This window comes from Myzus persicae, unplaced genomic scaffold (genome assembly GCF_001856785.1).
Source record: "Myzus persicae strain clone G006 unplaced genomic scaffold, MPER_G0061.0, whole genome shotgun sequence".
Taxonomy (NCBI): Eukaryota; Metazoa; Arthropoda; class Insecta; order Hemiptera; family Aphididae; genus Myzus; species Myzus persicae.
This window is the reverse complement of record NW_019100469.1, coordinates 166,016-179,421: the sequence shown is the minus strand read 5'-3', so window position 1 is coordinate 179,421 and position 13,406 is coordinate 166,016. Positions and strand designations below refer to the sequence as shown.

At 31.9% G+C, this 13,406-nt stretch overlaps 1 protein-coding gene across 2 annotated transcripts in view; it reads right to left on the bottom strand.

The window, feature by feature from the left end:
* The window catches only part of LOC111039884 (zinc finger protein 1-like), a 175,544-nt gene that overhangs the window by 101,345 nt on the left and 60,793 nt on the right, over positions 1-13,406 (bottom strand). The window contains exon 1 of one of the 2 annotated variants that reach the window (XM_022323648.1): positions 1,518-1,584. The exons of the other annotated variant lie outside the window; for it this stretch is intronic. Coding sequence (XP_022179340.1) covers positions 1,518-1,569 — 52 coding nt within the window. The 5' untranslated portion in view covers positions 1,570-1,584. Of the gene's footprint in view, positions 1-1,517; positions 1,585-13,406 lie in introns of those variants that run through there. 2 annotated transcript variants of the gene reach the window in all.

Below are 13,406 nucleotides of genomic sequence, written 5' to 3'. Positions count from 1 at the left end.
ATATAATATAATTATATATGAATCATTAAATTGTAATAAACTAATAAATTTTTAACGAATGCATTAATATTATGGAATATAATCAATTAATTTAGAAACCCTACTGCTGAACATACGAGAGAACAGATTTTCGACTGAGTAACATATATACAATAACCATTGTGGCTTGAATGTGTGGATTAAATGACACCACTCTCCGCCAATTCGTTTTACTGTAACCACACAGTAGTAACCTCATCTGCGTTTTATTGAGTACCCAAAAAATATATACACATATACTTTATAATTTTTACTTTTTTTTTAAATAATAAAATATAATGCTAAAGTTTATCGCAGGCAGGGATATCCTTTTAACGATCTCCTGGATTAATATTAATCATCAATTAAAAAAATATATACAATCGACGTCAGAAATAATAAAAAAGGCTAAATGCAGGCTATTAATTGGATGGAGATTAAATAAGCCCTCTGGTTTTGACTGTTGAAAATATTATTCCCGACAGATATCTCTCCTCGTTTGATTTGTTTAGGTAATTTTTTCAAATGAAGACATATATCTTTCACCTCTTCAAAACATTACAAACGAAAAACCTCATTCCAAACGATTTTTCGCATCTGTCTCAATCTCTCCCCTTTTTATTAGATTTCTAAATGAAATTGTAAGTGGCTCCAAGCGTTTAATGAAAAAAAAGAGAGAAAGAACGACAGAAAACAGGTGGTGAAATGTTCACAGACAGAAACAAAATACACGCACACGCACACACAGACACCTCCTCTATGGTAAAAACTACCCTTAGAGATTGGGTGCCAAGTGTTGCCCGTTTCAAGAACGAAACCGAGGATGCTACTAATTACTCTCTTGACCTAAAAGGGAGGTTTAGGGGGAAGGGTTATTTCTGGAGCCCGGAGTTTTACTTTGATAGGAAATTAATGACCGCAGAAACCGAGGAAAAAAATATTTCGCTCAATAGCGTAAAGGTTATTGCGAAAACCTTTCATAGTTTCGTAGCTATAGAAGCTAAACTACCAAACGGCAGTTGTTGAAGACGAGTAAAGATATCAATCGGGGTTAAAATTAAAATTATGTCTAAGAGTCACATTTGTCTTGTGAGAATCTATATTTGACCATTCATTAAAATTATAGATTTTTTCATTAAGAACAACATATAGCTTACTTAAGAGGTAATCATACATCGTATAATATTATAAAATATATGTCCATTACAAGCATTTAAAAATTATTTTAAATAGGTACCTACATAGTAATGATAAACAACATAAAAAAATAATATTGTTATTTTAATATTACTAGTATTATTCCAAACAAATTATGGTTCACAGATTAAACAGATCCAATTCGTTTGATTATTTTTGTGTTTAACATATTATTCAATATACAATCGATATTAATCGAGCATATAATATTTAACTTATTGTCTCTGAACAGTAAAAACAGAATAAACATTGCCAAAATGCTTATACATATATGATAATATATTATATAAATTGTACTTTACCGTTAAATATGGCAACACTAGATTCCGTTGTTTTCGAGTACAACTTGTACATAAAAGGTCACGGTTCTAATATGAATCAGCATATTATTATCATACGTACCTGCAACAATAGACACATTCATGAGTAATTAATTTAAAGTCAAGTAGCGAGCGCGCTATGCACAATGTGATTTTGATTAATGTGGAATTTCTTAAGCAGACGATACAACGTGTCACGGACCGTTCACCTAGACGCGATTAATAACGTGGTGACAAAAGAGAAGACGGACTGAAACACATGTACACACATCGTTGCTGGTGCGGACGACATAGAAAAACAATACCATAACATATCGCACGGGAATACGTGAAATATAATGTGTGCACCATATATATATATATGCGCACACATGTATATTTATATATTTTGTGAACGCATTTTTTATGCCCGCCATAATACACAATACGACGCGATAATTTTCTTTTTTTAACAATTGGAGCGAAAAAACAAACAAAAAGCATCGGCGGTTTATTTTTGGCCACCCAAATCCCCCGGGGCAGACATTAGACGCCACTTAATACCTATCTAGTCACCCCTTGTAGCGCGTATATACACGCCGGCGGAATCGTCAATTTATCATGTCTTAGTAAATTAATGAATAATAATAAAACACGACAAAAACAATAGGCCGCACGAAGGGTGGAAAAACAAGACAAGAGGAGGTTTTCTTAGTTTTCCAAAAGCGTCGAAGGGGTGGTATTTTCTGACGCGAAAACGAATTCCCCGTCCTCCCGGCCCGTCGCCGCACAACTACGTAGTCATACAACAATGGAAAAGACACGGTTAAGTAACACACGGTACGTTGAGCTTTAATCCTGAACCCGGTATTGTAAAAATAAAATTAAGAGCTGCATTCCTGACGCCTTCTTAAGTTTTTCATTAAAGATGGCCGTTTTCCTTTTGTGTGTGTGACCGGGGGGATTAGACCTCCCCCCCTCTATTCTCCATCCAACCAATACTATATATACATTGCTGTATACCGGTTAAAGACATCTCACTCATTCTCTCTCCTCCTTCCTTGCTGTGTACCGCAAAAGCCTCTCTGTGGCCCGGAGAACCGTAACATTTATTCCGGCAGGCCTAAATAATCCCCAGAGGCAAAAATGTTCTTTTAATTCTCCCCCCCCCCTCCCGCACACCCAAACACTATATATACACTCTGGTTCACGTTATGTCACACGCTACGGTGTGTGTGCCCGCCGCACGTTGAAGATCACTTAAACCTTCCCGCTACGGATAAGCCCCCAATAATTAATACTAACCCTTAAAATAAGAAGAGCAAATAAGGTTAATAATTGAACTTAAGAATACAATTGAAAAGCATTCGTCTGTATAGTATATTGTATACTTTTGTGTTTCGCTATTAAGTTCTCGAGATGACCGTTTCGAAACATTCGAACCGATGGATTTTAAACAAAGTAAGCAAACTGAAATTATTGCCGCACAGCCCCGAAACGACACATTAACTGCTAACAAATAAATCAAATACTTTCTCTTGTGGTATTCTATATCTCATATTATAGCAATGCGATATGGAAACATAATTGGTCATTTGGGCATGCAATACAAAACCATTACTGTTATAATTTATATAATAACGATTATTATTTGTAATATTGTCTTTATTATCAAAGTGTAAACTTTAAAACATATACATATTGATATACTTATGATAAATATACACTGTTTAACAATGAGCCATTACATTTTTATACTCGCCAAAAAATATTCAATGTTCCTCATCAGATATTTAATTCAACTATTTAAGTATAAACGAGTGTAGATGTAATTAACTATTTTATTATTTCTTCAAATTGGAGTGTTGAAAATTTTGTTAAACTCTTTTAATTAAATTCATCTGCTTAAAATATTTTAATTAAATTTAAGGCAAGCTACATTATTAAAATACCGATTAAATTATGTATATGTTATTCTAATTATATTTATGATATTATGTTAGTTATGTTAGTTAATTTCCTATTGACTATGTTTCACATATTTATCGCTATAATTACTAATTTGTATAGGTATAATATATCTTATAGAAAAATGTTTAAACCAATAATCGATTTTAAACAGTTATGAACAATTATAATTATAACTATATACTTCATGTTGTTATTGATTTGTATTCTGAATTTTGATAATTATAAATTAAATCAACAACTACCATATTATTCGACTGATATTTGATATAACTTCTACTTATTTCATGAATCCTACCGTGGTGGTATTACTCACAGTCAGATTATTTTGTGATGTAAATTTTCTAAATTGTACTATTTGCATTCAATTATATACCTAATCGACTTTCATTATTTCATAAATTATTACGTTTCACTATAGAAAAGTTGGTGAATGCTATGAATAAAATATAGAGCTATGAGGTAAATCTTAAATTAATTTTAGAACAATTACCCAGCTAACAATGATTTGTAATAAATAAAATGTTCATAAAACACGGAGCTCAGGCAATTGACACCCAAACCCATTATTAATCACAGTAATTACACTTTTCGGTTAATATAACGTTTTAAACATCATTATTGCAGGTTGGCATATGTCCAACAGACCCATTAGAATAACGTCGCAAAGAAAATAAGTAATAACACTTATTTTGTTACGTTAACTTCAAATTACAAACTATATATTTTGGGAAACACTTTTACGAGTCACTGAAGTATACAAATATTTTAAAAGTGAGTCAAAAAAAAACTATTCACTAGCTATAAAATAGGTATAGTTAAATTACTGATCACTTTTCCCCAAGATCTATAACTACAATAATTATGTTACTAATGTAACATAATCCAGAATATAATCAGAATATTCAAACATTTAAAATTGTATTCTTATTAATTTTTATATATTGTTGATTTGAAGTACATCTATATGCTGGTAACCTACCTACTTTTTTTTCGTCATACTTCCTATTCTAAAAATTACATTATTTTTTGAAACTTAGTCATAAAAGTTTAAAAAATGTTATTATAACTATTAAAATTAAAACGACTACTATAATTTAACATGCTGTGCATACAATTTGTCAGACATCTTTTCAGAGTTAAATAAATTATATCTTTTGGCATACAATTATTTTAGAACTATTTAGATAAAGTGGTACCATATAAATTATAAATCCTAAATGAAAACATATAAACTCGTTAAAAAAATAACATTAATATACATCATATAGGTGTATAGAAATATTTTAATTTGTTTTGCTTCAACTGTAAATTGTAATTACTAATTAGTCACTTATGGAAACAAACAGAAATCGTTAAACCTAATCACAAAAAAACAAAATTATGTTTTTAATAATATAATTATTATGGTACCTATTGAAAACTATGTAAGTATTAAGTAAGATAATGCGATGTAAGGTCACATAATAATATATGTATTAATACTACGGTAATTATACACTGTATATTTTAGTATTATATTATAATTGATATAATTAATGATTCAAATCCTTACCTATTATATTGAATAAATAATGAATACGTATATTATTTTACTTTGTAAGATTGTAATTTTATTATAAATGAATTATCAGTATTAGATAAAATTACAAATACTAAAATGTTAAATAAGTATCTTAAGTCAGGAATACCAAAAGGACAACAACATTATAATATCCAGTATCGGATGCAGTTATAGTTTTCACATTGTATTACATATTTTCCAACATTTTATGACTTGTTCAATTATATATTATTTTATTTCTACGACAATACAGGCAGAGACCCAAAATCATTAAGTGATAGACCATAGACATATGATATTATAAACAAATTCTACAAATATCTTAATTATAATAATAACAGTAACAGTAATAATAATAACAATATTGATATTATATTGACATAGGTGGAGGTACATAATAATGTAATACCATCGATTTCATACTTCACGTAAAATTTACAAAGGATTGTTACTTTGGTTTCGTGTTTTTTAATAAAGATAATTGAATCCTCTTCCGCCCCACCCGATAACAGAAATACTTTATTACAAGAACAATGTAAAAGAAAGACCGACCAAAGCGACGCCGGAGTACTCACGGAAAGCAATGGTACAATATTGGCAAACGCGGTAGTATTTGGTTGTATCTTATAGGGGGAAAAAATTCATCGGATTAAGGAAATCTGCCAATTGTAATTTAATGAAATTGAAACGACTTGAAAACAAGTACATGTACAGTATGTATATTGTATATACTATAGTACAATATAAATTCAACGATAAAGTCCGTTAAATATCAAATGCCACGTGTCCCCCATGTATTTATCAGTAACAATGTGGTATCGTTTTTATTTGATTAAACTCCTCAACATCAAAATTTGAGTGCACAAAAACCATGGTTTCAACGAATACGAAATGCTAAAAGTTTTACGATAATAATATACTTCTCCCGCGGAGACGCCAATATAACAGAGCGCATTTCGAGTTCGCGTAGGATTAAAAGCGAAGTGAAAATAAATATTTTCCTTTTGCCTCCAGATTTAATAATAATCCAAAGGAAAAACTTCTTTTTTTCCCATCCCGTCCCAGTTTTTGTTTCATATCGAGTAGTCTTTTATAAAGAGCAGGTCTTATTATTGTTATTATTTCTGGTACTTATATAAACTCCCGGTGGAATTCATTAGCCGCAACAATAATAAACGGAAATCTGAACCTGAAGAAATTGACGATAAAACTGCTGTGCGCGGCGATACGTACTTTGAGTTTGAGTACATGGAGGGGAAAGCGAATAAGGTCAATACACAGATTTTAATTAATCGAGCTTGTAAGAATACCTACAAATAACAGAAGAAAAAAATCATTTGGTTTACAGTTGCAATCAAAAGAACGCATATAAATATAAAATATACGTTCTAGCTATAGGGTTGTTAGTTGTTACTGTAAATTTGTCATTTTAACTATTAGAAGAAGAATTTGAAATTAATTGTTTACTAGTATGATTGTTATACTACATAATATGTCTATACGATACTAGAATATTCGTTCTCTTAGTTCTTTATTTTTCTTCATTAACTTAAACACATATTTGAACAAAGTATACCTGCATCGTCTACAAACTAATAAGACTCATACTCGTATTGCATACGATTATATTATATGATGCATTATATTATTACGATTTTTAAATTTCAATTTAACTTTAATGGCGTCTAGTTAATTTGTTTAAATGTAATACGTTACCATTTATTGATAGGTGTTTAAAAAAAAGATAACTAAAAAAATAAGTTTTCATTTTAAACATAATTCTTACGTATAATAAGTAACAACTAATAATAATAATAATATAACATAACCACTAATTAGTATAACTATTCGCTATTGTTAATCTTGATCGATGCCACTACGACCAATTGTGACTTGCAAGTATAGTTTTGAACTATATAATGTTATAATATTATACTACACATAATACTTCTGGTAATTTCGATTAGGGTTCCGCCTCACCACTGTGACAATAGGTCACACAATCGCGGGTCGTTAAGTGAATTTCGAGAGTCTTACTGAACGACGGATGGTCGCGGAGGGTGCAGGGCACTTGGTTATAATATATTATATGGTGGACTCAAACCGAACAAATCGCCCTCACTCGTGCACAGAGTTTTCTATATAATACATGGAGTAATTTTAGAAGGTAAAACAAACATTGAACACTTGAACAAACGGCGAGATGAGATGTTACAGAAATAATACTAAAATAGTCGGTGTAAAGTGTGACAATTAATGTATTTTTCGGAAGATCAGAATCGTAACCAATCCACCCATGGAGGATTGACATGGTCGCATAAATTCAGTAAGCTTAAGGCGCATCAACCGAAAAGGAAGTTCAATGACAAGTACTCAATGTAATCCGGGCCACTTAATAAAAGACCGTATATACGATAATTTATATATATAAACCGACGTGCGCAACGACGAGGTCCCCTATAAAGGTTGAAGAAATCTGCCAGCCGCCGTGCCGCTATTGGGGCCCTATTTTGGCGCGGAACAGTATTTACGATTTTAACATGTCGAGAAACGCTAGAGAGGTGGAGGGTAAAACGGTTTCGCGGTTTCCACATTTCGAGCCCTCTACACACCCCCTCACGCTCTTCTCAGCTACCACCACCACACTGCAGCCACCGCCGTCACCAACCGGAACCGTACAAAGTAAGTGTCCGATTTAAATTGAAACTTTTACTCGAATTAATGGGACCAAATTTAACAATCCTAATTCACCTAGACGCCTTATAACCCTTATAAATCCCTATACCCTTTGATAATTCGTTTTGTATTTAATTGTCGGACCCAATGCGGAGAGAGAGAGAATAAAAAAGCGCTTTAAAGAACGATTATTTAGTCGCTTCGACCCACCAACTATACATAGGGTATTATTTAATTGAATGCGGTTATTCGTATATCGTTTGATTAATTTATATTAACCCGTGTTAATTGTTTATTGTCTAGTAGCAAATTTCGCTCCATAATATAAAGAATCGTTAAATTTTCAGTTCGGTAAAGGTATATTGTTTTAAAAATAAGGGGAGACGAACACTCTTGTCAAGATATCCGGGTCCTATATATAAAACAAGAACTTTTTGTTTAATACAATCGAAGACTTTATAATAGTTGGCAGTTGAGTCACAGGATCAAACGAGGAAATCTTTTTCACTTTATCGACATGTCTGAAGTAGGGGATAGCTATATAGTCAATGGGCCGTACAAAAAGGAATACCTTTTCATGCTTCTCATTTGTCTCCAATGATAGATTGTCAATAAAGTGGTAGACAACAAATCTTCAGTTAGTTTAAAATTGAACATACCTATGACAATAATTATTGTTATTATGAAGATTATTATACTTATACAAATTAGGATTAACTATTTTATTAATATGTAAATTATTTATTAGTTTTTTAATATTAAAATATATTTAAAAAATAATTTAAATCATATAAAATAAAATATTATAAGTATACATAATATATAACCATATAAATAGTAATAAGTGATAATAATATAGGATTATACCTACGTCTCTACATGTAACACGTTATTAATATTTATCAATAAATATGTATTAAAATACATTATAAATGATAAAATATTTGTTTTGAATAAAAATTATTATAAATCTTGATCACCAAAATATGTATGTAATAAAAAAAACTGTGAATTCTCTCTGTTTTAAATACATTTCGTGTGTACTCCGTCATTGAGTAGGTCACTAGTAATGGATGTGCTAATTCCTAATTCTATGATAAATCATTGTATGTGGAAATTGATTCTTAGTGGAGGGTTCATCAGAAAATATTTCTAAGGTTGTTTTATTATTATTTATTTTACTATTGGGAATTTATTTTTTAGTAATATAATTATAGGTTGTACTAGTTTTTTTCCAAACATAAACTATAATATTTCTTTGAATAATTATAAATGGTACTAACTTAAATAAATACCGCTTTAGGTACCTATTTTCATGTACATATATTATCAATGTTTTTTGATAACTTGTTTTTTCCAAATTATTTTGAAGGAATTTTTTACTTTTGAACCCCCAAAGTACCTACTTTTTTCTCAACTAGTATAACCATATACGCAACTCAAAGATTAAAGCATTTTTTCTGATCAAAAACGTGTTAACAGGCACAAAAATAATCACATGTGTCATTGTAAAACCAATATACGTTCATCGCTTCACACAATATGTACCTATAGGATACGTTGAACGTTTTAACAAATAAAACAATGGGGAAATTATTTTTGTATTGTGAATAAGGAATTATATTCTTCAAAATGATATTAGGAATATCAAAAACACTATATTATATCCTAGTACGAACTATACATACGCAATAAGCATTTAATACTTGAAAGTCGAAACGCATGTATATATAGTACACTGCATACATCAATCGTTTAAATGTATTGGCCAACAGAGCAGACTATGGTGCCGTAATTGAACATAAATAAAATTTCTCCTTGGCATCTGTATATTATATGGACGACAATAATAAAAGAAAAACATATTGAACGACGAAATGGTTCTGAATCGCTGCGCGTAGGCTAACGCGTCGTTCGGATTTACATCGATGGGTGGTGAAAGTCAGCAGTGAAAATAATAATAAAAAACCCTGAACGACAACGGAAAAATAATATGTGTTAACTGTCTGTGTAAATAAAGGTGAGAGAAAAAGAGCGTATCGTATTAGGTTAGGTTATTATACGAGTCCTCTAAACCCTATACGAGTCTACAGGAAGTCATCGATATACAATAAAATCATATATATTTTATACCAGTAAAGACGATACACGTCTATAGCTGGTTTTATGAGACACCGTGTGTCGGACGGATAACGCATTTTTCCAATTCGATTCGCCCGGAGTTCCCCGACCATATGATAATATGCACCCGCGCTTGTGTGTGTGCGTGTGGGTGTGTGTGTGTGTGTGTGTGTGTGTGTGTGTGTGTGTGTGTGTGTGTGTGTGTGAGCACGAGGTGTGTATAAGATCCAATAACGTCAAACAGGCGAAGATTTAAACCCCCCGAGTGAGCGCGCGTGTATGTGTGGGTGCACAGTTCGCCATCGACATATATAAGCAAAACACCTCGGGCCTGAAAATCGAATGGAATTCGAATAAAAACGTTAAATGTCTCCTGCGAACAAGTGACACTGCAGAACACGCACACGTGGCCGTCTCCGCCACCTCGAGCCGGCAAAGGAAAAAAACAATAAAAATTCTGATCCCGATTTATTCCATGTCGTACACGCCACGCACACACACACACACACACACACACACACACACACACACACACACACATACGCGAGCCTGGGTGTATGTATAGGGAAAACACCGTTTTACTTGAAATTGAACTCTTTTTGTTTTTCACGCTCGTCCCTTCTTCACCGCTCCTATAGCTGCAGCAGCCCTTCACTCCCGCCGCCTACGCGCCTTTTCGCGAGGTACAGGCGTTATATTGTTGTTGTGTGCGTGATTTTTACGACGACAGCTACAAATTAACGACCCCCGACGACAAACAAACAAAATAAAAACATAAACCTTATATAACCACCTCCACCTCCTGTGCTTCCTGTAATCAGGTATTTTGTATTCACTTCTGAAAACTTCATATTTCTAAAAGCCCTCTCGTAACTCAATTCTATCCGGCGACACGGGATTTTTGTTTTTTATAAGTTTGCGTTCATTTTTTTTTTTCATAAAAGGAAAAAAAATATACATAATCTCGCGGATTATCTTAATGTCGGCGGCCACGTCGACGGTAAACTTTACGACGTATATTAAGACCACCGCCGCCGACGCCACTCGCCTCGGTTTTCTCCCTCACCTAATAATAATATGTACGTGTAGACACATAAAAAAGTCCGACAAAGGCACGAGTTCGACTTCAACACCCTTTAAAACAAAATTAAAACCACCTCAAAAAGTTGAAAAAGTGCATATTACACGGCGTGATAAATACTTAGGTACCTATTATAATATTATTATATTATGTGTAGTGAAGTTGTAAGCATATTCAAGACGAATTAAAGTAAAAGCATGGATAGCGAAGGGATGGGGTGAGTATCTCTTCCTGTTTAAAAACAAACAGTGTATAATAACTTTTAATTTTTCTAAAGTACCAACCAGTCAATAAGTTGGGGAATGCACATAATACATATATTAAGTAGTAGGTGTGTTATTTTAATCATCACTTTGTGTTTTCCCAGTTCAATAAATTACATTGAACATATAATTACACGTTATAAATGTTATTCGTGTTTATACACAAAATTAACGCAGCCTAAAACAGTTAAAAGATGTTTCAATAGATGACATGTTATCCATTTATAAATTTTTTTTTAAAAATTAATAAACTCGTTGTCAACAGTTAAATTAATACCACCATGACCGGGCATTGTGTTGTTATTGTTTTCAGTGCAGTGAAAATTAACGTTTAATCGATTAATAAAAAGTAGGGAAAAGCCGGGAGTTTAATTTTATTACGCAAGCAAACGAGTTCTCCTGAGCAATATTGTAGTTTTTTAAACATCATTAATTTATTTGACTAGGAAATACGGACACGTTATACATCGAATTTACAATCACAATTAAAACAGTTGTGCAAAAAAAGGAATTTTATTACTTATATAATGAAAATTGTTGTATTTATTTCCGTTTTACCGCCACCAACATCCGTGGTTTTAATAAACGTCCTGGACCATTATTATGACGGTATCCCAATAACAATAATTTTCAATGCGCTTTTCCTAATCATTTTTTTTTTATTATTATTATTAGGAACAAAAATAATCTACCTTACGCAAACATATGCTGCAGCTGTTATATATAAATATAACGGGCATTACAAAAATATTTTTCATTTTTATAACGATCCCCATAATATAATCCTTTAAATACCTAACATTATTGACTTTGATAATGACCAAAGTTAATTTTTTCGATACAATGCAATATTACGAGAGCAATTAGGGATAATCTGGAAATTGCTTTTGAACTAACGAACATTACTTATTAAGCTACTGCATAAAAATTACATATTGTATTAATTAAATATATTAAATATATAAAGATAATAAATTACAGTTGTTATTTGTTTTATGGAAATATAAATTATATTTATACTTAACTAATTCTATTCCAAATATATTATAATCAAGGCAATTTGGTGGTTACCATGGTTGTACATAAGTAATTTGAGTATTCGAACTTCTCAGTAAAAACCCTATACGTAGATCTTTTTGCTATGCTTAATTTGTAATATTAAAAAAAAAAACAAACAATTAAAAACGTAAATAAAGAGACAATTAGGTGCTCATTTTTCAAAATTACACCCTATTAAATCTGTTTGTACCACTGCAGTTCCAGTTATATGTCAATTTTAAAAGTGCTATTTATTATATTTTTTTTTACTGATAAACAGTAAATACGAACTGTTGGGGGTCCCATTAAAAATTGAGTATAGTAATAAACTGAAAGTTTGTCGATATCATTTTCTATTGTCTATTACTTTCGTTGATCTTGTGATGTCTAGAGTCTGGACGCACAGTCCGATAAAACGCGGTGAAATAAAATAAAAACCATTATAAATTATGAAAGTTTGGTATGAAAAAAAGAAACAATAACAAATAAGTAAATAAAAAAACACGAGGGAAAGTGTAAATTGGATTTTTCACATAATAAAAGAGTAAAAATTAAGTGTTGTCCGTTGCTGCATACCACACACAATTGTCTCTGCAGAGTAGTTTAGTTAGAGGGAAAAATGAAACGATAATATTTTCTGAAGGATATAATATTAGGTACACCAACTGTTTATTATCATTGTCTATAGCACTACGCATTTGATGAAATAAATAAATTAAGATAAACATGACCAAATGTTTAGAGAAAGTAGGTACTCCCTGGGAACTTAAAAACATTAAGGTATAATTTTAAGCAAATTTTTTTAATGGGCATTCAGTATTAATAAAGCTGAATTCCAGTCTTTCGAGACCTAGACCCGGGCGAAAGCGGCGGCCAAGTCTATTGCCATTGACATCGCGCCGTGGATCATGGCATTTTTTTTACACTGCATTGGTATATGCTTCCGGGCCTTAGATCCGGCGGAGCACTTATCCTACCTACACGCTGTAAAAACGCACAAATGAGCACGCGTATGAAGTTCCACCATCCTCTACCGGCTCTAAACATTTTCAAAATCATTGCAAACAATTGTAAACAGTGCAGGTAAATCCTGTCACGAAATTCGTAAATCATCAGAACACTTGGAAATCGAAAAACAACGAAGTCGTAAGATCGAGTTTACGTAGCCCCATCCCCCCCCC